The sequence below is a fragment of the Elgaria multicarinata genome, chromosome 4, assembly GCF_023053635.1.
Source record: "Elgaria multicarinata webbii isolate HBS135686 ecotype San Diego chromosome 4, rElgMul1.1.pri, whole genome shotgun sequence".
Lineage (NCBI taxonomy): Eukaryota > Metazoa > Chordata > Lepidosauria > Squamata > Anguidae > Elgaria > Elgaria multicarinata.
Genome location: NC_086174.1, coordinates 47,285,161 through 47,312,834, shown reverse-complemented (window position 1 = coordinate 47,312,834; position 27,674 = coordinate 47,285,161). Strand labels below are relative to the sequence as shown.

At 43.9% G+C, this 27,674-nt stretch overlaps 1 protein-coding gene across 1 annotated transcript in view; it reads right to left on the bottom strand.

Annotated features, from left to right (window-relative positions):
* MDGA1 (MAM domain containing glycosylphosphatidylinositol anchor 1) overlaps positions 1-27,674 on the bottom strand; it is a 311,837-nt gene that overhangs the window by 174,388 nt on the left and 109,775 nt on the right. The window contains exons 3-5 of the mRNA XM_063125616.1: positions 22,033-22,207; positions 10,339-10,535; positions 659-791 (exon numbers count right to left, since the gene is read on the bottom strand). Coding sequence (XP_062981686.1) covers positions 659-791; positions 10,339-10,535; positions 22,033-22,207 — 505 coding nt within the window. The remainder of the gene's footprint in view (positions 1-658; positions 792-10,338; positions 10,536-22,032; positions 22,208-27,674) is intronic.

The following is a 27,674-nucleotide window of genomic DNA, read 5'->3' as shown; positions in this document are numbered from 1 at the left end:
AGATCCTGGTGGAAGAGGCGGAGGAAGAGGCGGAGGAGGAGGAGGCTGGGGAATCCGGCCGTGTCCTTGCCGCCGCCGCCCACCTCCCTGCCGGCCTCCTGCTGCCGGCGAAAGAGCCACCCGGGTCAGAGAGCTCAGCGGAAGAAGGCGGGGCAGCGGCTTCTTCCACCGAGCTCTCCGACCCGGGTGGCTCTTTCGCTGGCAGCAGGAGGCCAGCGGGGAGGTGGGCAGCGGCGGCGGCAAGGACGCGGCCGGATTCCCCAGCCGCCTCCTCCTCCGTCTCTTCTGGACAGGATCTACACCATTGTTTGGGGGGCGCACTGGAGGTGCACGCAAGCGCCTTCAGTACGACGTGTAGATCCTGCCCTGGAGAAAGGCATCATTTGATCCACCCCTGTAACCTCTTCTGATATAACACTTTGCACCCAAATCACTCACTGTGGTCCTATGAGCTGGAAGATCCAAAGTGGGGCTCACAAAGGAGTCTGAAATCCTGCTCAGAAATCCCTCTGGCTCAGAATCTGTTGCCCTGCCAGCTTTACCTCCCTTGGGGAAGGAGTCTTTAACAGGGTGTCGCTTGCTGATCTTAATGGATGGGACTTCTGTGCCCAGAGGTATGTCCTAATGACATTTACCTGTTGAGAGTTCTCTGACTCACCTGTTGTATTGGTAAGCTTGAAGGTGATCGATTTATCAGGAATGCCACATACATTTCTGACAGACACCTGACACGTGTAACTGGCATAGTCTTGGGGTCGGAGATTTTTCAACTTCAGGACTTTGGTTTCTCCCTGGAGGGTTTGGAAGGAAACAGGATGAGAGAAGTCATATGATCTGCTTGGATCTACAGGTACTTGAAATGAACCAGACAGCTCTTTTGACAAAGAATTTTAGGACTGGCTCACACATGCTGCGGTACTACTAAGTTTCTTTCATGTGATCATAGGCTTGTTTGCCTCATGGCTATTTGTACCTGTGATCAGATGGAAAAGTATTTTGTGGACCAAAGTATAGTATATATTAGCAATACAGGACTGCAATGATTCATGGCATGATTGTGACTCCCAAAAGAGTAGCTGTGATCATGGGAATCACTGGAAACCCACGTTCTGGCGTATGCACGTAACTTCCAGTTCCCATGGCTTTCCCACATATAATCATAAACCCAAAATAACAGCATAGGACAAATTTGGCTACAAAATGAGACAAATTTGGCTAGTAAAGAAGATCAGGAAGATGAAAGGTTTCTAGCTAGCCAACTGCTTCAACAAGATGCTGAGTATCAATGGATACTGGGGTGTATCCCATAGAATAAGCAACAAATTGGAATTGATAATGTTTTCAACAATATCAAGTTTTACAATTTATGTGCCAAAAACAAGTATTGTGTGATTTGAAAAGCAAACTGAAACAATGAACAAGCAGCTTCTGCTCTAAGGATCTTTTTGCAACAGTTAGAGCTGCTCCTACTGGTTCGTAACAAAGTTTGTACTCTACAAAAGTAATTTTAATGTAGTTATCGGGATCTCAAGGGAGCTAGACTGGAGTATACATAAATAGATAGTTGAATACTTTCGAAACAATCCTGGGGTTGTGAGGGTAAAAAAGAGGCTGAATTCTGTGGCAGAACTACTACCAAATGAAAAGCTATGCCGGCTCACTGCAGCTAGGTAGAAGGTGGAATGGGTGGCTTTTTCTCCCTTTTTTAATTCTCCCCTTTTCTTCTTCCTATTGTGGTCAGCTCTAGGACTGGTGAAGTTGGGGTTTATGGAGGGAGGCGCATGTCCAGGGAATGAGAGGATCCTACAGATTCATGGCTTCCCCTAATACTCAACATGCCCCATTTTGCGACCATTACTGGAACATGACAGGTAAAACAGTGGTGGCAGTGGAGCTTCCACCACGATGAGATCTCTGGTGGCAAATGTCCCACTCCACCTGCAGGCCTCCCTCACTGCTGGAGGAGAGGGAAGCCTGCAACATCTGACGGCCCTTCAGTAGCTCTCCTCGAAAACAGGATTGCACCCATAATACAGAATTGCCAGAATCAGCAACTAGACTGAAAATACAAATCAAAATAGCCTTGAACACAGATCCCCTTGCCTCAGTTTACTCCGATTTAGTCCAGTGTAAACGTTTTTTCCATTAGGAGAAATCTACTTCCATTCATTTCTTATCAGCATTTTACCCAATTCGCACTTTCTAGACCAAACATGGACTCAGACGCCTTCTGCGGTCGAAGTCCATACCAGGGATATCTGTTGCCAGGAAATCTAGCCCTTTGGGTTCGCTGGATTTTCACAGCTCCCCTGACTCATCTTGTATCTATGAGCCGAATTGCTAGTTTCGTCTCAAAATTTGAGAAGGTTTTGGTTTTTTAAAAATTATTCATGTAAATAGCAAGCTGTGCAAATTTCGGCTGTAATTTGCATAATCTGTGCAAATTTCAGCTGCATTTGCATGGTAACAGCAAAAATGTGCACAAATTATGTGAATTGATATTTACTTACATAATCCCACTACCCCTGAAAATTTGTGAGCCAGCCTGACTTGATGCAGGGTAAGTTAGGAAAGCTTGCAGGAAAGTGAGCCAAAGTCCAGGGTGCCAAACTGACCACAGAATCATAGAATAGTAGAGTTGGAATGGGCATATAATGCCAACAAGTCCAACCCCCTGCTCAATGCAGGAATCCACATTAGCTTGGTGAACTCCACCATAGATGGATTCTTCCAACATCCCTAGTCCCTACATATCTGAGCTTGCAGGGTGATTTGTGGACACACACAAAAAAGTTTGACAGCATGTACACATGTAAAAAATGTGTACCTTTAAAAAATGTACAAATACGCTTTAATCATGGGAGAGGAATGCATACATTTCAAAAAGGCATAAATTTCAAAACAAATGAATTTTAAAAATGTGCACAAATACCCCTTAATCATGGGAGAAGAATGCATATATTTCAAAAATGTGTACATTTCAAACATATACCCAAATATGCTTTAATCATAGAAGAATGTGTACATTTCAAAAATACATCCACTTCAAAATGAGAAAATTTTAAAAAATGTGCTTTAATGGGAGAAGAATCTGTACATTTCAAAAATGCACACAGTTGATGTGTAGATTTGGAAAAAAATATGCATGAAAATATGCAGGGTTTTATGCAAAAAAGAAGAAAAAACAATCAAAGTCATTTGGAGGACTTTGGCGAGTTCATGTTTTGCTGATTCACACATCCCTACGCACAGCCCAGGGCCTACACAAATTTAGATTCTTCTAGTTACTGACATATAATCATAGAATTGAAAAAGAATCAACAGATTATCTATAGCAGAAGTGGGGAAAGTGCGCCCACAGATGTTGTTACATTCCAACTCCCATCTTCCTTCACCATTGTCTATCCAAGTTAGAGCTGATGGGAACTGCACTCCAACACACATTCCTCACAGTGTATACGGCAATGGTGTAAAGTCACATGACAGAGTAACCTTGCTGAGGCTAAGGAAGTCTGGATCTGGTCAGTGCTTAGATGGGAGACCGGCTAGGAACCCTATGTTCACCACCTTGAATTCCACAGAAGGAAGATGGGAGAATAATCGCAATGTAATTCTCAGTACTAAAACCATTTATTTTATACCATTGCTTCTTGTCCTTTCCTCATAAACAGTTATTTTATTTGTTTAATTACATTTATATCCTACCTTTCTTCCATCATTGAAGTCAAGATGGCTACATGTGGTTCCCAAGCAGTCTCCCCTCTATACACTGACCAGACCCAGACTTGCTTAGCTTCAGTAGGGTGGCTTTCAGACAATGCCCTAGACCCATGTTCCCCTCTTCTTTCTAGAACATTTTTAATATTCAAAAACTGTTGACATATCCTGTCTTTTGAACCTGCCCTCTAAAACATTTCCAAAATGTTTGTATTATCCACATACTTCATGAACATGCTATCCACAACCTACATATATAAATAGCACGGATCCAACAATGGATCCCTGCAGCACACAGCACAATATGCCTTCCTATGCTGAGGTTGATCCATCTCTTATTACTCTCAGAGATGTTTTGATCATCCTGTAGTAGGTTTTTTCTTTTTCTTTTTCATAATTCTCAGGATTCCTTTTAAGGAAACAGGACTAGGTTGGGTTAATTCTTGAAATAAAAGAATTCTTGGAAGTGTTTTGGGGAAGGAGTGACCTGGATTTAGGATGAGAGCCTAGCAGTTCAGGAGTGCTTCCAGATGAGGCTTTTATAGGACCATCGCCCTCTCATTCACAAAATTTTACTGGGGTGTGTGTCCAGTTGACCTCACCTTCCACCCTCCCATGTTTTCCCATTGCCTCTCCCATTTTTTTGTTAACCGAGAAAATCAGCTAAGGAAGAAAAGACAAAATAGCTACACAACGGCTTCTGACTGTTAGGGCAAGTGCCTCTCTACCTGGAAGCACCTTCTGTCAGATCTGGAGGCAGAGGTTTCTTTGGGGCCAGGCTGTTAGGGTAGAACCCAGCATAAGAATGTAAGGAGAGCCCTGCTGGATCAGACCCAGGGTCCATCTAGTCCAGCATTCTGTTCACATAGCGGCCAATCAAATGTTCATGAGAAACCCACAAGCATGATCCTGAGTGCAGCAGCACCCTCCTACCCATGTTCCCCAGCAACTGGTGTACATAGGCTTACTGCCTCTGTTCCTGGAGGTAGCATATAGCCATCACCAATGGTAGCCACTGACAGCCTTATCCTCCATGAACATGGCTATGTAGTTTGAGGTGGGTCTTATTCAGCTAAGGCATACAGCTTTAAATAGGGCTTTTGGTGGTGATGGTGGCTGTGTGAGTGTGTGAGGGGGAGGGTCTGTCAGCAACCAGCTTTGTCTCTTGTTTTTCTGGCAAAACAACAGCTGAACAGGCCAGATTCCCCCACCCCACCCACATCATTTGGTAACTCTGAAGTTTGATGAGTCGAACAATATTGCTAAGGTCCAACTATATCATATGAACTGAACTCTATCTGTCTACAAAATGAATTACTTTATCAAATATAGCTTATCATAATCACTTTCCTTAAAAACAACAATAACAAAACAACGTTGGCTGCTAGGATCCACTCCATTGTTCCCAGGTTATGAAAAATTGGTCTACTATTTGCTCTAATTATCTTCCTGAGTATAGAAATCAAGATGATGGGGCTATACAAAAGTGATAGGTGCTACTACTATTTACTTTTCTAAGCAGAAACCAGCTTCGTGTTCCCTTTCTAATTTGATAGTAATTCTGATAGTGCCCTGCTAATTCCTTTAGAATCCTTGAATGAATGTCATCAGCCCCCACTTGGGCTTCCTTTCACACACACTTTGGTTAGCGCGACCTTTGATATTTTTCCTTGAAAGGCTGAATCAAATGAGGAACAGACGTCTTCAGCTCTTTATAAAACCTTCTGCTATACTTCCCTTCTATCTTCTTGAGCAGTATATCCAGTGTGTCTTTTGTATTCAGTTTTAGCGTGCTTGTAAAATCCCTTCTTCTTTCTAATATCATTCAACATCAAAGCTTATTTTCTTCCTTTACTCTTCTGATTTTGTCACAACACACTTCTGCTAAGCCAATGCATTCCACCTTGTAGAAGTTTTCATTTCCCCCCAGACCAATAAAAATGTCCCCCTGCATCCCCACTGGCTTACAATGATCCTTCCATGTTCCTCTACCCTGTTGCATGGGTATCTTTTCCCATAAAGCACCAGTCCCCTTGACTACCTTTTCCATTTAACAGATTGTTCCATAGGACTCTACTGAACACGTTGAGACTGCCATGCCAAGTGAGGCATGCCACATTAGTTACGTCAATATTTTTATTCAGGTGGCATGCTAATCGGGCGCTCTGAGAAATGTCCCATTGTTCGCCTTAGCTTGTATTTGCCTTTTGGCTAGAGGTAAATCTGTTTCAGGGAATGTCTTTCATGAGACTGATCACACGCAAAGCCACCCATATTACAAATTCACTTGAGCAGGTCAGAAGATGACGTTCACACACAAATATGCCACGGAACATGCAGCATCTGAGCTGGATGAGCAAGATAAATACCTAGGAGACAATACCCCTGTGAAGAACACCTCCCTGGAGAATGGTTGCTATGCTGCACAAACAATGGCATTTACAGCCTGCCTGTCAACTAGTGATATATGCCTGGTTTGTATGCATCCGATTTATTGATCTGTAAATGTTGGGTAAAGGGTGTAGACACAGGGACTGTAAATCAGTTTACAAAGTCTAAACTATTAAGTCTGCAATTCACTTGTTAATCGAGTCAACCATCTTACTAAGCCTTGTTTTAAAGACCAGCCACAATACTGAGGAGGTAAGAGATATACAAAGGAATGTGACATTGAGAAACCAACCTTTTCTCTTTCATCTTACTGGTACAACAGTCTAACTTAACCAAGGGTGAATCCACATGGCACATTTTTCTTGTGATCACTGCTTACCTGAACACAGGAAACTGCTCAGATCTGCTCCTCTCTCAGGCCTATCATAGGTTCGCTGTTATTAAAGCAAGCATGTAAACTAATGTTTACAGAAATGAAACTAACCAAAAGCTCCTTCCCACCATTTCTTTTTGCAAGTAGAATCAATCAGCCCTCCTTCAGTAACCAACCTATCAAATCCTTTGAGTCCACCATATGCCTCAAACAGAAAACAGAGCAGAAAAAATACTTGCAGACCAGAAAAGTGAGCAAAGATTCATGCTAGAGCCAGGAGCAGTCAAAGTGACATTCAGACCCCACAAAATGCTATTCATCCAGACTGTGAGATCATCCACACAGCTGTCTCAAAGGAAATTTTTAAACTTTTTTTTCTACCATGACAATGAAAAGGGCCAAGAAATGGCTGCACAAAAAGAGCAATCCCACATCATATTCCCTCTAGTTCCCTCTAACAATACATACAGTGCCAAGCAGACTAGCTTCACATGTCTAGTTCCTTGTTGCCTCTCAATCCATCATTGGGGGTAGCAAACGCATGTAGGAACAACCTGTCCAGGATAGGAAAATGCCCCCCCTACCGAGAAGGGATGGCAACACAGACAATGTATTCGAAGAGCTAATTTCCTTACCAAACACTACTTGAATATCTTCTTCAGAGCAGCATCACTCACCTAGCATATTTCTATCTGTCGTAATAGACCAATTAAGCCGTCAACACAGGATATCATCGAACTTTATACAACAAATGTGAGAATGAATGTGCAAGTGCCTTGAACATCCATTTTCCTTGCTTCCTGTGTAAGAGACAGACAGACTTGACTTGCATCGGTAGAACACATATCTCAATGCAAGGTGATATGTATCTCTTTCCCTCTTTGGATATTATGCTGGAAGTGCAAAAAACTTAAACGTGAATCGATTGTGCATCCATTCATACTGCTACATAGGAACATCCAAAGGCATCTCCATCTCTGCTGCTTCTAGCCACCTGTTTCCTCTGAATGCAAGGAAGGATATTTTAATAAGCCAGGTATCGGGATATATTAACTGAGAGGCTGCCTGGGGCATGGTGCAGAAATCAAACTCAGCCAAAACCTACACAGAATCCAGCCTGAGGTTAGCAGATAGATGTGTGGGATGAAGCTATCCCGAAAGAATTGCCCTTTTCTTTCTCCCTTCTAGTGGATTTTCTTGCTCCTCATAGTTTTCTTCCTGACCAAAGCACTGAAATTAGGTGTGGGTGCGCAGACAAAGCAAAGACTGGGGGCATAATGATTTCCCAGACTGCTTTGGGCAAGACAACTCAAACTTTCTAAAACTAACCAGGAGTTCCAAGGAAGAGAAAAACTAACAAATTATTTAAGAAAGGCAGCACACAGGAAGTATTGAAAATGTTGATCCCTTATGGGTAGGGGTGGGTGGGGAAGAGGAAAAGAATCACACATTGATACTGGAGTTATCTGAATAGTACTTCACTACTACATATTTGAGCAATGTCAACAAACAAACAAACAAACAAACAAACGTCATTTTCAAAAACACCAGGCAGTTAATTAATGAAACAGGGAAACAGCAAGCGGGGAAGGCACTTCTGTGTCTCAAAATAGAAGAGAAAAAATTAAGGCAGAGCATTTTCAGGAAGAGGAAGCATTGGAAAGATTCTTTGCAACACATTTGGAGAAAGATAAGCAGTCCCTGAGGAAGGGAAGTCCTTTCTGAAATGTGACGGGCATAATAAAAGTTTCTTCAGGCACCATTAATGAAACAGACCATCCCGCCAGGAAAGAGACATCATCATCATCAACAACAACAGCTTGCTGGTACATGGAGTATAAGCCCACCTAGAGCCAACAGTGTCATCTTTCTGGCACCAGGTTAAGACTGCCCTCTACTCCCAGGCATTTAATGGCATGTGATGGGGCATTTAAAGCCTTCATCACACCAGGGTTATAATGTGCAATCACTGCAAATTGCATGCAAAGGACTCTGAAGTTTTCCAGCTTATAATCTGCCTTTACTGTGAAGCACTCCCATGCATCCTGCTTTAATTGTGCTTCTTAGCCAAAAGAACCTACCTATTTTACTACCTCTTTAGGAGCAAACCTTTTGTTGTTCTCCAAGCAGCCACTGGGGGCACAGGAGGATAATTTGATATGTTTAAAGTACAAATTAAACAAATGCTTACATCTGTGTAAGTTTTAAAGATAAAGACATCAAAATTGGCACAGTAATAAATATTAAGGAGGGCTTTAAGCACACCAAATTTGAATCAGATTGGGCCATCCATTGATTTTGTATGATTTTTTACATTTCTCTCCTATAAACCCTTTCCTGGTATGCAAAGGATCTTAGGAGCGCTGCCGCCCGGGGTGTGATTTAGCTAACAACAACGATGACAGCTGTGGGGATAATTTGAGGGAAATGGGTATGTGGGATGAAGTTATATGTCAGCTGTCTTTAACAGGTCCAGTGTTTTATTTAGGGATGTCACGTGTGTCCGACTGGGTCTGGGAGTCTGACAGACTACCCAGTGTAGCCCAATAGCATTTTGGCTATTGGGTGGTATAGAAATGAAACTAATAATAATAATAACAATAACGATGATGATATGGTATTGCCATTAAATGTTAAGCGGCATTGGGTAGGACAGTGGACAGTGGGCACCCCTGCATTCTTCCCTTATTGCCTTTTCTTTCTTTGGAGGTACTTTGGAGGATGTCAGGCCCATAGACAAGATCCAATCCCCAAGGCCATTTTTTCTGGTCCCGTAGAAGCCCTACTAAATGGTTATCAATGTATGGTAAAAACTTTGCCAATAACATCACGCAAAAGAAAAGAAAAATTCACTCTGATTCGTCCTGTAACTTTGTATCCTGTTCTTCTAGTTACTTCCTTACTTTCTGACAAAGGGCTTTGGCTATTGGGCTGTACAGATAATAATAATAATAATAATAATAATAATAATAATAATAATAATAATAATAATAATTTTTGTTTAAACTTGCTCCTTGAAATATTCTTTTCATTTATTGTGTGTTTTTGCTAGCTTTTTAGGTAATCACTGCTGTGTGCATCACTTTGCCTTTTATGTAGTGCAGTACATCTCTGAAAGAACTTTTTAAAGTAAAATAATTCTTAAGGAAACGTCGTCTCTTATGTTCTTTTGACATTTAGTTTCAGTACAATAGCTGTTGGCCCTGGAAATACAGATGTGCTGTCTTCATGGGAGATTTCACATTGCCTAGTTAGCTGAGCAATGTAGGTGTAAATTAAACACTGGGTGTGTGAAGACTTCACCATAAAGAGGCAGATTGCAACACTTTGCACTCTTTCATATGGTAACTGAATATATAAATATACATGGGAAGGAACTTTAAGGCCCTGTGCTCTCCAGAGCCAGTGTGGTATAATGCTTAGTCTTCCCCAACCTGGTGCCCTCCAGATGTTTTGGACTACAAGTACCAGCATCCCTTAACATCTCACAGTCAGCCATGCTAGCTGAGGAGTTGTAGTCCAACACATTTGGAAGGCACCAGGTTGGGGAAAGATGGCACAGAGTGTCAGACTCTCCTTACTTTGTCATGCTGGAGCTATTTGGAGGAAGGATAGAATTGATTATTCTCTTCTCCCAGTACTGCCTAATCCCACTGAGTCTCCATCTCAATGTTCACCCTTTCTAGAAAGTCACCACACAGAACACCATCCAAGTGAAAGAAGAGAGTATGACTAATTTCTAGGTAGCATCCTCAACCCTTCTTCCATTCCACTTAGACCCTGCTATGCAGCTCACAGCAGACCAGAGCCCCATTGGAAGGCCCACAAAGAACGCTGACAGGTCCCGTCCTTCTCACCTGTGTGTACAATGGTTCATAGATATCCACTCCATTGTCCTGGCTGTGGGAAAGGGTCTCGGAACCCCGCCTCCAGATGAAACGAGCTGGTGGATTGGAGTTGACTGTGCACCGAAGGAAGACGGTCTTCTCCTGGTAGAAACTGCCACGGACATCGCTGATGGTCTGGTGGACAGTGAGGACAGGCTCATCCAAATCTGCAAGGGAGGGGAGGGAAGGAAGGAGCCCAGGGCCATTGTTAGTGAGGCTTGGGCCAGGATGCACATAGTTTGCTGGTCAGCCAGCGCTCCAGGAACAAGGACAGAGGGAGGAAAAAATCTGAAGAGCCTCACCACCACTCACTCGACTGACAAAACCAGGTAGACTCCCAGAAACTCTTATATACCAACCAATCTTCCCCCTAAAACAGCCTTCCCCAATCTGGTGCCCTCTGGATGTATTGGCCTACAACTCCCGACATCCTGGCTCTTGTTGGCAAACACATCTAGAGGGCACTAGGTTGGAGAAGACTGCCCTAGAATGATTAATTCAGGAATGGGTTAAACTTAAAAGTGAATGTGAGGGTGGGGAGAAAGGAGATTAATAAGCTGAGATGGAGATTCATTTAATAGGCAGAAAAGAAGAATGTGATACAATGCTGACCATTGTAAAATATGAGAAGCAGAACATAAGCAAGCACACACATTTGCCTGCTTTCTGCTCTGCTCTCTCTCACGCCCCATTAAATCTTTAATCTGTTCTATTGATTAAACATATGGGGCAATTTTTAAACTTGGGCTTTGAGAAAAGCACATATAGAAAATGGGATGTTTTGCAAAGTATTATTTATTTATTTACAACAGGTTTAACCCACCTTTCTGGGAAATCTCAGGCCATCTTTATTAGATATTCTAAAGCAGATAGCCCAGGGTCTCCCAGGTCCACAGGGCTGCCAAGCGTGTTCACATTTTCTCTCTTCAGCCTTTCCAGAAGGATTTCTCCACCTTTTGCCCTTCCTCTGGCAGAAGGTGTTCCACCCGCACTCGTTACCTATTAGGGTGTCTACACTTCCAGCCTAGATGCACCCCCTTTCTCCCCTTTGTGCTTGGCAGATCGGTCACTACATACTACAAGGCTGCTATAGCCCTGGCCCCAGCAGGCTGGAAGGGCAATTCTGTCCTGTGCATGAACAGTGTGTTCTGCCACCTCATAATAAGCCAGAGAACAAAAGAAAACGTTAGATGCATTGTTTTTAATTTTCAGTCCTGGTATTTTAAACCCCATGACCATGTTTGTGCTGGTTTGATAGAATTCACATGGTCTGTAGCTTGTCTATGATTATGGTGTGATAGTGTGGCGACGGTGAGGGGACAGCTTTAATAGCTTCTGTGCAGGGCCGGCGCTTCCATAGAGGCCAGTTAGGCGGCCGCCTAGAGTGCCAATGTAAGGGGGCGCAGAATGGCGCTCCCAGAAGTTGGCCTCCCACTCCCAGAGCCATTCTGGCTGAGTGAGGGCAGCTTCCAGATGCACCGTTCCGAAGCCTTCTGCCCCGCCCCCCAGCGTCCCTGGCTTGGCTTCAGATGGGCGCCCGCCCAGCGGCCGAAGCCAACCCGGGACACTGGGGGGGCAGGGGGGGGCGGCTCCACATTCTGACATCCGGTGCGTGCCGGACGTCAGAACGTGGAGCCGTCTGACTGCCCTCCCCCAGCTTCCTGGCTTGGTTTCAGCTGGGTGCTCCCAGCCAAACCTAAGCTGGGACGCTGGGGGGAGGGGAGGAACGGCTCCACGTTCTGACTTCCGGCATGCGCCGAAAGTCAGAATGTGGAGCCGTCTTACTGCCCTCCCCCCAGCTTCAATGCTTGGCTTCAGCTGGGGACTCCCAGCCAAACCCAAGCCGGGACACTGGTGGGGAAGAGGAACGGCTCCACGTTCTGACTTCCAGCGCGCCGAAAGTCAGAACGTGGAGCCGTCTGACTGCCCTCCTCCAGCTTCCCGGCTTGGCTTCAGCTGGGGGCTCCCAGCCAAACCCAAGCCGGGATGCTGGGGTGGGGGGAAAGGAACAGCTCCACGTTCTGACTTCCGGCGTGCGCCGAAAGTCAGAATGTGGAGCCGTTCCTCTCCCCCGCAGCGTCCCGGCTTGGCTTCAGCTGGGCCCTCCCAGCCAAAGCCAAGCTGGGACGTTGGGGGGGGGGGCTGCGGCGGCGGCGAATGGACGGAACTGGAGCTGCCTACCCACCCCACCGCAGCATCCCGTCAAGCCAGCAGGACTTTGGGCAAGGGACAGGTAACCTGTCTCCGCATACCTGGGGTGGGGGGATACGGTGGTGTGTGTGTGTGTGTGTGTGTGTGTGTGTGTGTGTGTGTGTGTGTGTGTGAAAGCAGCTCACCTTGCCTAGGGCGCAGAAAAGCCTGGCACCGGCCCTGCTTCTGTGAGAGTCAGATAGCCAAGGCTGCTCCTGCTTTCAGCCTAGGCTGCCAAAAGCATCCCTGTGGAGGTTTTTCGTTTGTTGTTGCTAGTGTTGTCTTGTAACTCCTTGGCTGCAGAATCCTTAAAACTGAATGAGGCTCTTGCTCCACCAAGCTGAGATATCAGCAGAAAGACCTCCCTCATCCCTGCATCATTGCACCTGGTCTGTTCCCTCCTACTGGGAAGGGGTGCTGTTACTCATCTCCTCTTGAAGCAAAATGGGCTCCTCTCTTTATACATCTAATGTTTAGCTGCCTTATACCAAGTCAGACCTTTGGTCCATCTAGCCCAGTATTGTCGACACTGACTGGCAATGGCTTTACAGGGTTTCAGACAGGAGTCTTCCTTGCTCTACCTGGAGAAGTTGGGGATCGAACCTGGGACCTTCTGCATGCAAAACATGTGCTCTATCACACTGAGATATGCCCCCCTTGCCTGATATGTTCTCCCTCTCCCTCTCTCTGCTATAGGCAGAAGTTGCAGCTAGTGCAATGTCCATACTAAAACGAGGGCTGATCATAGTGCAAAATCACAGCCTTCAAGTATCCTAAAAAACTCCAGCTGAGCATTCTCCCAATGTATTCCTTTATAATTATTATTTTTAAAAAAACAAACCTTCCTGTGTGCAAAATCTTACACAACAGAGAGATAGGTTGAAGCTAGATCCTTTTTTCCTTGAGGTGCTAGTTTACTATGTGCAGTAAGGCAGAGGAGGCCAATCTCTGGTCCAGACGCCTAGTCTGATCTATGGAAGTTGCTTATACAGACTGACACCTTCCTTGATTCCTCCAGAGGATGGGCTATTGGTGACAAAGCTCCACCCCTGGAGGAACCCCCACCATTATCTCCTATCATAAAACAGAGGTAACAGTGAGGATCCTCCTCCATGTGAAGCCATCAGACTAAGCTGGTGGCTGGAAGAGAGCTCCTCCTGCTGGCAGTTCAGGCATGGATGTTTTGCCTGAATGGGGCTTCCCCAAGGCATCTGCCTGCCCCATGTCCTCTCCCCAATGGGAGAAGGGTGGGACAGGCAAAGTGGCTTGGTTGCATGCGGGTCATCGCCAACAGTGGAAGGTCCATGCACAGTGAAGCTGGTTCCTGGCAGATGCGTCAGGAGGATCGTGCTCTTGACACACCTGCCGGGAACCAAATGACATCAGAGGGCACGACATACCCCTTGACATCAGGTGGCCTGCTTCCTGATGCCATTTGACTCATGGAAGGCTGGGTGGGGTGGCGGGTCATCTGGCCCCACTCACGTTTGGTTGCAGTAAAGTAAAGGCCACAGCTCAGTTGTAGAGCAGAGCACGTGCTTAGCATGCAAGAAGACACAGGTTCAATCCGTTGCATCTCCAGATAGAGCCCTGCCAGAAACCTTGGAAAGCTGCTGCCAGTCAGCGTAGACCCAGCTCCTCCAACCTAATGCCCTCCAGATGTTTTGGACTACAACTGACATTTAGTGGACTACAATTCACATCCAGTGGAGGCTGGTGGTTCCAATTTCAATGGAGCTGTGCATCCAGACAGAACTCTAAAGGAGATCTCCAAGGTGCAGAACCCATTTCAGGTATAGGATAGCTCCTTTATACCACTTTGGATAGCTCCCTTAGCGTTCTGATTGGTTCCAACTGAAACCCAGACTAGATTCACAGCTCCACAAAATCAGAGCCATCAGCCTCCACTGCTCCCATCACACCCAGCCATTGGCCATGCTTGTTGGAGTTGGAGTCCAGCCCAACTAGAGGGAGTGAGATTGAGGAAGGAAGTTGTGTAGGCAGAGGGACTAATCATCTGGACCTTCTGACTTGGCATAAAGCAGCATCCTATGACCCTAGACTTTTTTTTTTTTTTTTTTTACACAACATTCAAAATTACAATCCCCCACTTGTAGTGTGAAATAAAACTGTGCTGGAAGGTCTCTACCATGTGGTCTTGTTAAAGGCATTAGTTTAGCTCATTTAAGTAAGTGTCCTCCTTCCAAATATCTTCAAGATCTAGTAGATAAGAGGGATAAGGAGCCCTTGGAATTGAACAGTATCTTTCTTGCCATCCATTTATGTCCCCACTCTATTTAATGTTCTGCTAATAAGGAGAGACAGGGCTAAACCAGATTAATGAAAGTTGTCATCGAGTTTCATACGCCCCTGGTCCCAGACGGTTGGGGTGGGGGAAGACAGCCATTGAACTCAATTGAGTGATGGAGTCCAGATTTGCACTGACAAGGACCAAAATCAGGCCTTTTGTTTCAAACGGGAAGATCTATGAGATGCAATTAGTGAAATCTCCTTGCACCTTTGAGTTTGCGGCCCACAGGGCACATTAAGACTCAGGGTTTGTTTTCCTGTCTGACGCCCCTTTTCTTCCACCAAGCGCTTATATGCTACTAGAATGTAAAACATTGATTCAGATATATACAAGTCTGGAAATCTGGTTTCAAGAGAAGAGATTACTTTCTGCTAAAAGCAGACATTTCCCACTGAGATATGTGCCAGGACCAGGCTATTTGCATATTTTAATGAGGCGTGTGTTTTGAAAAGACAGCATTTGTAATGGAGGCTGAGATTTGCACGCCAGGCCTGGAGTTCAGACACATGGACAGAGTTGTGAGCTGTGGGTGGGTGGATAAAAAAGAGGAGTGATGCAACCCCAGATTAAAGGCCCTTCAAGTTCCAAAACACTTCATTAGGAGATGTGGTCTCTTTAATAACGCTCTCCTATATCCCTTGTAAGGCCTCTGTCTTCCCTCTATCCATCCTTTTTTGTGTGTGTGCAAGAACCCACAATGGCCTAAGATAGGGGTGGCAGACTCATTTGGGAGGATGATTAAATTCCCCTGAATTGTTATGGTTCAGAGCTACGCATTGACTACAATGTGCAGAGGGAATCTCGCTTATATTAATGGGAGAATGAGACCTTTGTGAGTTAACTAAACATCCAGTTATTTTTTTTTCAGTGCCTTGTGATCACATTCACCATTCAAGTGAGAAAATATGCTTCCCGTTGGACCCATCACTATTTCTCTCCCTGAGCTGCCTCTGCGTTTTGCTCTTTCTATTCCCTTCTTTGCTGCATTCCCTAGCTGGATGGGCTTTGGGCCTGCCCTGTACCTTGTTCCACATGCTAAAAGAAATTAATAAAAAAATCAGTGACAATGGAACAGCTGAAATAGCATTACTGGGCTTTAGAGATAACATGCAAATCTGGGGTACAATAGAACTCACCTGATGTAAATCCCAATTATCTGAAGCCCAATTCTCTCATTCATTTTTGATAAAGCAGCTACAACAAGGTGACCCTTGACAATTTTGTCTGGCTTTTCTTTTCTCCCCCCTCCCCCACCAAATGCTCCTTAGTGTGGTAAGTTCTCATCTTTTACCATATCCTGAAGAATGTTAATTTTCTATCGGTCTACAGGATTTGATAACTGTCATCACTGATCATGGTGACTGAGAGGTGCAGAAAAGGCCAACCTAACTAATCAAAGGGCTGGAACTACTCCCCTATGAGGAAAGATTACAACTCCTGGGATGGTTTAGCTTAGGAAAATGTTTGACTATGGGGTGTACAACATTATGCAAGTTGTGGACAAAATGGAGCAGATTTTCTTCCACACCCATTATATTAAAACCCAGGGTCTTTCCATGATGCTGATTGGTGAGAGATTCATGACAGGTAAAAGGAAGTACTGCTTCAAACAACACGTAGACAAAATATGGAATTCAGTATCATAAGTTATTGGCACCTGCTTGGATTGCTTTAAAAGTGGATTAGAGAAATTCATGGAAGATTAAGCTATCAATGGCTAGTAGCACGAATGGCTATATTCAACCTCCAGAATCAGAGGCAATATGCCTGTCAGTATCAGTTGCTGGGAAACATGTAATGAGAGGGGACGTTGCTATTGAGCTCATGTGCTGCTTGTGGGTATCCTAGAGGGAGCTGGTTGACCACTGTATGAACAGAATGATGGGCTAGACAGACCTTTGGTCTTATCCAGAATGGTGTTTCTGGATAAGACCAAGTGGCAGAAGAAAGTGCAGTTGTAGTGGCATAAGCCCAACAAAAGGAAATGAGAGAACTGGCCCTGAATTTCACCATTATCCCAATCCATGTCTTTGGTCTAGCAGGGGAGGGCAACTTGTGGCCCTCCAGATGTTGTGACCTACAACTCCCACCAGCCCTAACCAGCACAGCCAATAATGTGGGATCATAAAAGTTGTAGGTCAAAATATCTGGAGGACCACAAATACTATAGCCTGTACTATAGGCTGGTTCCAACCTACCTGGGGTATCTGGGATCTAACCTTGGAGAAAGTAGTTAGCATTAACCTAGTGCAATGCCATCTTTTCCCCTGTCCCCTCCCTTTGCAACTCTGCTCCCTTGGCTGTCCGGAACGCCCCCTGCGGCACCAAAGCCAATGTAAACTGGTGGGAGCTGAGCCACTATCACCACTGTAGTCTGTAAGAAAGCAAAAACAGCCCCCTCCCCGGGCTCTGAAGAAATGCCATCTGTCTCTCTTGTTTTTGAATTGGTCTGTGAGAAGATGCCCCAGGACGTTCCTGTGTACCCCAAGATCTGGCACCACAAATTCTTCTTGCCTGTTGGCAGGTGTTGGCTGCTCTCCAGCTAAGCCTTAGCATGTCTCCACCACAGGTGGAATCATCCAAAGGACCAAATTGTAGCTGCTGCTGCTGCTACTACGAATATACTACTACTTAACATTTCTATAGTGTGTTCAAAGTGCCTCACACCTACCCCTTACTAAATAGGCATGTGTCTGCAATGATAAAGACTTTAGTGAAGCTACATCACAGATTAATTCAGCCCACGGTTGGTAACTTGCCAACTGATAAAACCATGTGGGTTGTTTTAATATCAACATAACTTTTAAAATGTCCCTTCCTTCCATCTGGCTTCCCTTTCCCTCCCTCCCAACATGGAAAGGCTCCAAGCAGCAGCTTCCCTGATTAATGCCGATATCTGGGGACTTTGTGCTAGTGACAGCAGTTTCCTAGATCCCCAGCACACCTGCCTTGCTGGCATCAGTTGAAACACAGTGGCAGGCTGCCTGGGTTTCTCCTTCAGGGATTTATGGGAAGCACTGAAAACGGATCTGGGTGGGTAAATGGCAACATGTGACCTGATGCTTTCCTGCAAGCTGAGAGCTGCTTAGGAATTCAGTCAAGAAACAACTTTGGCTCTTTTGGAAGTGCATTGCCTTCAGATCCAGGATGGTCACAAGCAAGATAACATGTCCACGGTTGGTTCCATTCCTGTGACTTCAATGGAGACACATCAGGAAACTGAATCCTGTTGCGTCCTTGCTTTTCACTCCCTCCAAGTGCTAGCAATGATTTGATCTTTTACATACACACACACACACACACACACACACACACACACACACACACACAGAGAGAGAGAGAGAGAGAGAGAGAGAGAGAGAGATCCCAGTTCTGGCTATAGACTTTGGAGCTGTTCACATGTAACAGTGACAAATCATGGGCTAAGTAACCCATGATTTGCCACGGGACATGCTGGGCTCATTCTGCAGGCTTTCTGAATATTCATTTCCTGATCAGGAAGTTACTATATGACATCTAAACCTGGACACTATAGTTAATAGTAGATTAAACAACCCATGGTTAACCTAACTACTTACATCATGTGGCAACTGCCGATCAACCGCTGAATATTCAGAATGGCCCACAGGATTAATTAACTTACAACTTCATTGGCTGCCAGTCCAGGTCTGGGCCCGATCCAAAATGCTGGTACTAATATTCAAAGCCCTAAACGGCTTGGGGCCAGGTTACCTGAAGGAATGCCTCCTCCCATATGTACCTGCCCTTGACCTTAAGATCATCCACAGGGGTCCTTCTCCGTGATCCCCTGCCAAATGAAGTGAGGGCTTTCTCTGCTGTGGCACCCCGGCTGTGGAATGAGCTCCCCAGAGAGGTTCGCCTGGCACCTACACTGTATTCCTTCTGTCGCCAGCTGAAGACCTTTTTATTTTCTCAGTACTTTAACACCTAATTTAACTTAAATTTAAACGTTGCTGTTTTAATACCATATTTTAATCTATATCAATTTCTGCTGTGTGGTTTTATCCTGGTTGTGCTTTTTGTATTGTATTTTGTATTTGTGTTTTTAGACTGTTGGTTGTTTTATTATGCTTTTCATGGTTTTAATTTTTGTGAACCGCCCAGAGAGCTTTGGCTATTGGGCGGTATAAAAATGTAATAAAGAAATAAAATAAATAAATAAAAATAAATAACTCACAATTTGCCACTTTATGTGGTAACTGGGTCAATGTGCAACATCTGGCAAGGAATATGTTCATTCACACCAAGTTACTCTGAGGGTTTTCCTTCCAGCCACCTTTATAAAAATGGACTTCCTTGTGCAATTTGCACTACATTACATTATATGTTCCAAAAGATACCATATGTGAGCTGTGGGTCTGGCCACAAATAACATAAACTATAATCCAGAGTCAGTGCAAGTCTGTATTACCTTCTGTTACATATTAAGGACAGGGGGAAAAGATGTCATGCCAAACACTAGAGTGTGCAGTTAAGGTCTCCCTGCCCTCTCATCCATCCATCCATCCATCCATCACTCATAAAATGCAAACTCTTCTCCAGGGTGGGAAAATACAAAGAAGCAGAAAGAAGGAGGCATATTACCAAGTCCATCTGCAGAGTAGATGTTAGTATTTGAAAGCCCTTGGCCACCCAATTTACCCCATAGGTCTAAAGGTCAGAAATACATGAAGAACAGCAGGACTCTGCATCAGCTTAGAGCCAAACTACATCCTAAAAGCAAAGGGAAGCCCCATGAAAAATAATGCACCTCATCAGAGAGAACTTCCCCCATGATGAGCCACCAAGTTTAGAGAAGCAAGGTATGGCATAGGAGAGCTATACAATGGGAGGAGAAGGGAGGGAGGAAAGCCTTCATGTCCCAAGAGAAGCTCACAACTGCCCTAGAGCAGGGGTACAGAACCTCAGGCCTGGAAGCCAAATCTGATCCATGTGGGGTCCCAATCAGTCCCTCTGGTGTTCATCAAGGGCCAAGCACCTCCCCTGACCCCTCTGCCTTTCCCCCCAAACACCAATCATTTGGTGATTTTCTGGCTTTTGTACATTTTCCCCATTCGAAAAAGCTGAAATACCATTCTTGCCCTAGAAGGAAGCCACCTGATATCTATGAGGATCCATTCGTCCCATCTGTGGTGGCACCAACAGCAAAAGGGGCTGCTTGTTCTTAGATCTGAGCTAGGGGTGTATAAATCAGCAAAAATTGAGCTCGCTGAACTTCTCTAAATTCCGCCTTGACGCTCATTCTGACACAAGTCCGTATCAGATTGTGAGCCTTATTTTTTTCTTTTTGCATGAATATCTGTCTGTATTTTCATGCATACTTTTCCAAACATACGCATCAATTGTGCGAATCTTTGAAATGTACTCATTCTTCTCCCATTGATTAAAGCATATTTGTGTGCATTTTTCAAAAAGTACACATTTTTTTCTCATGTGCATTTTTCAAATATATGCAGGCTGTCATATGCATTTTTTTGGTCCATGAATCACATTGTTAGCTTGGAAATGTATGGACTTTGACCACAGACTGCATCTGAGTCGCACTCTGAAAGCTACGAACTGGGTAAATTTTGATCAGAAAGCAAACTGAAATGAATTTTTCTTATTGGGCTCAAACTTATGTTAATTATTAGGGTGAAGGTGAACTTTTTGTGGAGGAGGAGTGGATTTTGAAATGAAACACGGACTTTCAAAGAGTTTCTTATAAAATGTCCATATTCTGGAAACCCATCAAGTTCCAACACTGCTATTCAACTGCTACTCTGCAGCTCACTTGAAGGGAAGAGCAGGAATGGCTTTTAGATCCCTGTTCGAAGTCCCCTCCCGTGATGTCTGCCAGTCATCTGAATGGTGGCAATATACATTTAAAGGACCAATGCAAGCCGTGCATGTCTGCATGCAAGTAGGATCAGTCACACCACTCATTACCAGGTGCATGAGCTGACTGACTGCACAAAACACCAGTGTGAAGAGACAACTTGTGGGAAATTTGCTATATAAAAAGAGGGGGAAAGTGAATGGATAGCAAGTCTGAAACGTTGCTTGAAGTCCAAGCAAAGAAGCAAGGGGTCATGAGAATATTGGTATAGGCCTTTTCTTTTCCTCTCCTCTCCTTCTCCTTCTCCTTCTTCTTCTTTTAAAAAAGTCTTGATTAAAGATATATCTAATTGCTTTCTTATTGTGGCCCCAGATGTATTTATTATATTATTTATTTGTAACATTTATGGGACTATGTGAGCTGAGGATCACAAGTATGAGGCTATTCCATTTTACCTTCATAACAAAACTGCAAAGTAAGTTAGGCTGAGGTAAGGAGGCAAGTACAGTAGAAGATTGCTTCTTTTTTTTCCTTTCTTTTTTTGGTGTAATGGCATCTAGGTACACTGACTAGGCTGTAAAATTGTGGCCTCCTTGCATGTAACATTAAACTATGGTTTAATGCTACATGAATGAGCAGAAGCAAGCTTCAGACTTGTGTGCACCCCCTGACCTTTCCTTCTCTGATACAACCACAAGGGGGGGATCTGAATAATTCACTTCCTGTTTTAAATCAATTTAGAATTATGTTCAAATAGAGGGAACTCAGTTTAGTTTAAAATATGGTTTGTTAACAAGCCAAGAAAATAAACCATGGCTTGGCTCAACAAATCATAGTTTAGACAAGCCAGTATTAGCCCCTCCCCCAGTTGAGACATAATGCTAAATGCTGGTTAGTTTAAAACAAGATGCTTCTGATCTTCTTGTGGCCATGCAAGAGGAAGAGAAGAGGAGCGCATAAGCCTGGGGCTTGCTTCTGCTCCGTCATGCAATACTAAACCATGATATATCTGAAACAGGTCACTCCTTGCTTAGGGCAACCCAGGTGATCGTCATGGAGAGTATACATCTGAACCCAAAGCTGTCTGATCCAAACCCAGCATTCACTACACCATACCAGTTCTCACTCATAGCCATTTATGAATATTCTAGTCCCTAGTTAACTAGGATTTTCTTCGCTTGCTCTGGAATTCCAAGATTCTGTCCCTTTGCCTCTGAGGCATGAGTATGGTTCTAGGTCAATGCAGAATTTCACAAGTCAAGCAAACAGATACAGCCACGCAGTAGAACTGTGGGAAGCTTTGGATGGCCACAAAGTGACTTACACTGCACATCTACTCGAATGGACTTGATCGCAGGGACCCCAACCCCATTCTCTGCTTTACAATAATAGCGACCCCCCTGCAGCCTCTGGATCTTCTCAATCCGAAGGGTCTCATTGAACACTGATGTCTCCTGGAATTTGTCCGAAGCGCTGCCAGCGGTCTTGGTCCACCTCACCTGGAGGAGGGGAATGAGAAAGACAGAGAGAAAGAGAGAAAGAAAGCACAGCAATTGGGGCACTGGCCAGAGACAGCAAATCTTTATCAGCACACACATCAGTTTCAGTGCACAATCTGCCATATTCCTGTGCTTCACATCTTGAGATTTATTTATTTTTAATGACATAAATAATGTTCCTGCCAAAACCTTTACCCACCCATCCACCAATAAAGAGTTTCTCTAGAGATCCCAAAGATATTTGTCCAGGAGCAATAACCCCTGCCATGTTGCTATCCAGCTAGCAATTGCATTATGTTTCAAAAGCCAACAAGGCTCCATTGGGTCCTCTGATTAGCTCCGATTCCTGGAGGGTGTGAACTTACTGGTTAAGAGGCTCACAACATAATCTTTATCATACTTCTGTCAGTGCCTTTTCATTTGGCTGCCTCTCCTGATGCTGAAGATATTTAAACCAGCCTTCCCCAACCTGGCACTCTCCAGATGTGCTAGACTACAAACCCCAGCATCCTCACTCAAGAATGCTGGGAGTTGTAGTCCAACACATCTGGAGGGGATCTGGTTTAGGAATGTTGGTTTAAATTGTTAAATTTCAGAAGTAAGAGATGCTGATTGGCTATGCTGTTGCTTCCTTTTCTTTGGAATGGATCCCCTTGCTGATCAGTTTGGTGCCTGTGTGTCACACACATACACACAGTTTGTTTGTTATCAAGCTCACTTTCTAGGTGCTTTGTGCATTGAATGAATGAGTGAACTGCTGGGTTGCAAAAGGGTAAAGTAATGAAATACCTTGAAAAAAGGAACAATGCAAATTACAATAACACAATGTTCTCTCATTCTGGGAGAGGCTGGCATTGGCATCTCCAATGCACAAACACAGGCAGTTGCTGAAGCAAAGAGAAGAAGATAGAGAATAGAGATAGAGGGGTGGAAGAGGTGGTACCAGGTATGAAAAGGATGCCATACTCAGGTTGTCGGGCAGGCCAGAAACAACATGCTACTTTCCCTTTTCCATGGAGCTAATGGCAAAGCGGATGAATAGCTGGGGCCTGGAACAGCATAGTGGAAATGGGATCAGTAGAGCAGAGAGCACTGAGGGAAATTGGCAGATGGTCAAATAGTGATGCCTAAAAACAGGGGTGGAACTCTCTCAGGATGAAGGTAGGCCTTCACAGATAAGAGGAGGTCACAGCTAACCCGCCATAATCCAGACTGGTATAATGTGCCACAAGTGCAACACAACAACAATTATTACTACTACTACTACTATACTATTATTATATTTACTTGTATCCTCCCTTAGAGCGATGTTACAAAATTAAAACATATACAGTTAAAACGTATAAATAGAAATATACAAAAGTTAAAAATATAATAAATGCATTACAATAGTAAAACATTTAAATATTTAACATACATGACAATTTTAAAAGTCATACGCATGTGTGCAGGGCCAAAAACCTGAGCACATAATCTCATCCAGAGATGACACATCAAGTCACAAAACAGATAACATGCATGTATGTCACATATTATCAAGGGAGTTAGAACGAGTATTGTTTTCCTAGTCTGCCTCTGGGAGGCTGGCTTGAGGGGGAAGATGCCCATTTTATAGATGGAGTACACTAGTGAAATTTAATTTTCTAAATATTTCTATTGTTTTCCCTTAACCTAGCACGAGTAAAAGGTGAAATACTGAGACCTCCAGATAACAATAACTAGGTAGGCGGGGCCTACCCTTTAAAATAAATACTCCTTTAAATACCCTTTCATAAATACCCTCACCTCTGACTTGTCGCCACAGAATTCCACCCCTGCCTATAAACCCAGTGCAAGCTGAAGTTTTTCAATTGACCCATGGCACTGTTGTACAAGACTGAACAACAAACTGAGTATCAGGCATAGGTGGAGGAAATAAGGCTTCAGACTTGGGTATAAAGATTATTGTTAAACAATTCAAATCCTTCAGTCTAAAACCAAACTAGAATTAGTGGTGCAAATTATCCATGTTTATATAAAGGTACTGAGCTGAGGCAGAAACCTCATGCACAATTTGTTTTGTTTTGTTGAAAACACAACAACAACAACAACAACAACAACAATAATAATGAAGGAATGACTCCTCCCATATGTACCTGCCCGGACCTTAAGATCATCTACAGGGGTCCTTCTCTGTGAGCCCCTGCCAAAGGAAGTGAGGCAGGTGGCTACTAGGAGGAGGGCTTTCTCCGCTGTGGAACGAGCACCCCAGAGAGGTCTGCCTGGCGCCTACACTGTACTCCTTTCATTGCCAGCTGAAGACCTTTTTATTCTCTCAGTATTTTAACACTTAATTTTAACTTAAATTTAAATTTTACTGTTCTAACTCTGTATTTTAGTCTTATATCCATTTTGCTGCATGGTTTTATCCTGGTTGTGCTTTAGTTTATATACTGTATTTTGTATTTGTGTTTTTAAACTGTTGGCTGTTTTATTGTGGTTTTAATTTTTGTGAACCGCCCAGAGAGCTTCGGCTATTGGGCGGTATAAAAATGTAATAAATAAAATAAATAAATAAATAAATAAATCCTATGCAAACTCATTTGAGAGAAAGTTCCATTGAACTCAGAAGGGCTTCTTTCAGGGGGGAAAAAGCATTCATAGGATCAGGATTTTCATTAATTTGCTGAATTTATTGTGGCCACAAAGTTTGTTTCATACTGTGGAATTTTATGAGCTTTCTGTGATAGAGGAGAGGAATTGTGGGGAATACATAAGAAATCTGGGACGATTTAAAATATGGTCCCCAAAATAAAAAGGCGGATGATGCCATTCAAGGACAGGGGGTTGTTTGGAATGCAGAACTGTTTGGAATACAGAACCTTGGTCACTTAAACTTATCAACCATCCCTCCGCTTTTGAGTCTTGATCAGGCATTTTATGTCTTCAAGAAAGTTCCTGCAGCTATAAGGGCAAATCATGAGCTTGAAGGGATGTTGGTTTTGAGGTGGGGCATTTGCATTGCTTTTTCAATGGCAGATGAACACATAAAGCTACCTGATAACAGTTGCTCCATCTATCTAACTTATTACTGTCTACAGGCAGCAGCTCTCCAGGCTTTCAGAGAAGAATCTCTCTCAGTGCCACCTGAAGAAGCTGGGGATTGAACCTATGATCATCTGCCTGCAAAGCTGTTGCTCTACCACTGAGCTTTGGAACCACACAATTTTAAATAAATGACCATGTGTCTCTCTAAAAGTACATTTTATTCTGCAATGTAAAGTCCTGGCCACATAGCAGTATAGACCCCCCACACTTAGGGCACAATCCTATGGGATCCACCCTTGATACTTGTAAGCCTCCAAACTCAGAGGCTTACAAGTATCCAGTACAAAGCACTAGGCACGGTGGAGGCAATTGTCACCTCCGCCACACCTCCTGCTCTGCATTTCAGCTAGACAGGCTTTTTCACCCATCTAGCTGCCTGAGGCATTGTGGAGGGGGAGGGAAGGAGGTGGGTGGAGGCTGTCCTCTCCAGTCCCTTCCCTGCCCACAGGAACACCCCCTTTGCCATTCTTCAGAGACAGCCCGTGCAGTTCTCTGTGCCAATTGCGAGGTAGAAGAGGGCTCAGATTCTGACCACAGATCCAGAAATCCAAAATATCCAATCCCCTCCCCTTCAACTCTGTTTAGAGGCCATAGAATTGCTCCTTTACTATATAGTCCAGATACCAACTTCTCACCTTCTGTCTTTAGAACCTGCTTGTGATCATGGTAGCCTGAGGTTGAAATCCACTCCCCACCTCCCCACTCTCTCAATCATACTCTCAATTGATTGTGATGGATCATTCCCCAACTTTCCAGATGTATTGGGCCACATACCCATTATCTCAGATAGCAGGGCCACTGACAATTCTGGCTGGAAGTACAACAGCTGAAGTCCAATAGATCTGGATGATGCCAGGTTGAGCAAAGCTGAATTCCCAGGTACCCCAACACCCCCCCTAAAAAAAACCTCTTCCAGAATCTTTGGGTGCAATGTTTTTCTGGAAGTACTATAAATACACTTTCCCCTGAATTCCATACTTAACTATTCCCATATACTTCTTCCGTTATTATTATTATTTATTTATTTATTTATTTATTTATTTATATTGCACCATCAGTGTACATGGTGCTGTACAGAGTAAAACAATAAAATAGCAAGACCCTGCCGCATAGGCTTACATTCTAATAAAACCATAATAAAACAATAAGAAGGGGAAGAGAATGCACCAAACAGGCACAGGGTAGAGTAAAACTAACAGTATAAAAGTCAGAACAAAATCAAGTTTTAAAAGCTTTAGAAAAAAGAAAAGTTTTTAGCTGAGCTTTAAAAGCTGCGATTGAACTTGTAATTCTCAAATGTTCTGGGAGAGCATTCCAGGCATAAGGGGCAGCAGAAGAAAATGGACGAAGCCGATCAAGGGAAGTAGAGACCCTTGGGCAGGTGAGAAACATGGCATTAGAGGAGTGAAGAGCACGAGCGGGGCAATAGTGTGAGATGAGAGAGGAGAGATAAGAAGGAGCTAGACCGTGAAAAGCTTTGTAGGTCAACAGGAGAAGTTTATATTGGATTCTGGAGTGAACTGGAAGCCAATGAAGAGATTTCAGCAGTGGAGTAACATGGTCAGAGCGGCGAGCCAAGAAGATGATCTTAGCAGCAGAGTGGTGAATAGAAACCAATGGACTGATGTGAGAAGAAGGAAGGCCAGTGAGAAGAAGGTTGCAGTAATCCAACCGAGAAATAACCAATGCATGAACAAGAGTCTTGGCAGAAGAGACAGACAAAAATGATCAAATCCTGGCAATATTATACAGGAAAAAACGACAGGATTTAGCTACTGCCTCAATATGAGGAATAAAGGAGAGCGAGGAATCAAATATAAAGCCAAGACTACGAGCTTCCTTGACTGGAGTAAGTGTAACATCATTGACAGTAAGAGAGAATGAGAGATGAGGAGAAGGTTTAGGAGGAAAAACAAGCAATTCAGTCTTTGCCATATTAAGTTTCAAACGACGATGAAACTTCCTGGCCTGGTTCCTAAGAACCTAAGCGGTGTCGTCACCACCAGGAAGCCAAAGTTGTGCTGGTAGTTGTTTGTATGAAGGTTGCTCACAGAGTTCAGGTTGACCATAGCTACTCCAGAGAAACCTCTGGTTGTTAGGGGTGGGGACAGGGTTATGGTTGGCTTCAACCACATGGATGGAACATTGGATGCTGCCTAACAGATCATTGATTGATCTAGCTCAATATTGCCACCACCAGACTTTCCCAACCTGATGCTTGCCAGATGTTTTAGACATCAACTCCCATCAGCTCCAGCAAGCATGTCCAATAGTCAGAAGTCCTGGGAGTTGTAGCCTGAAACATCTAGAGGGTACCAAGTTAGAGAAAGCTGGTCTACATTTGATAAAATGTTCCTTCCTGTAGGTCACACTTATTCCC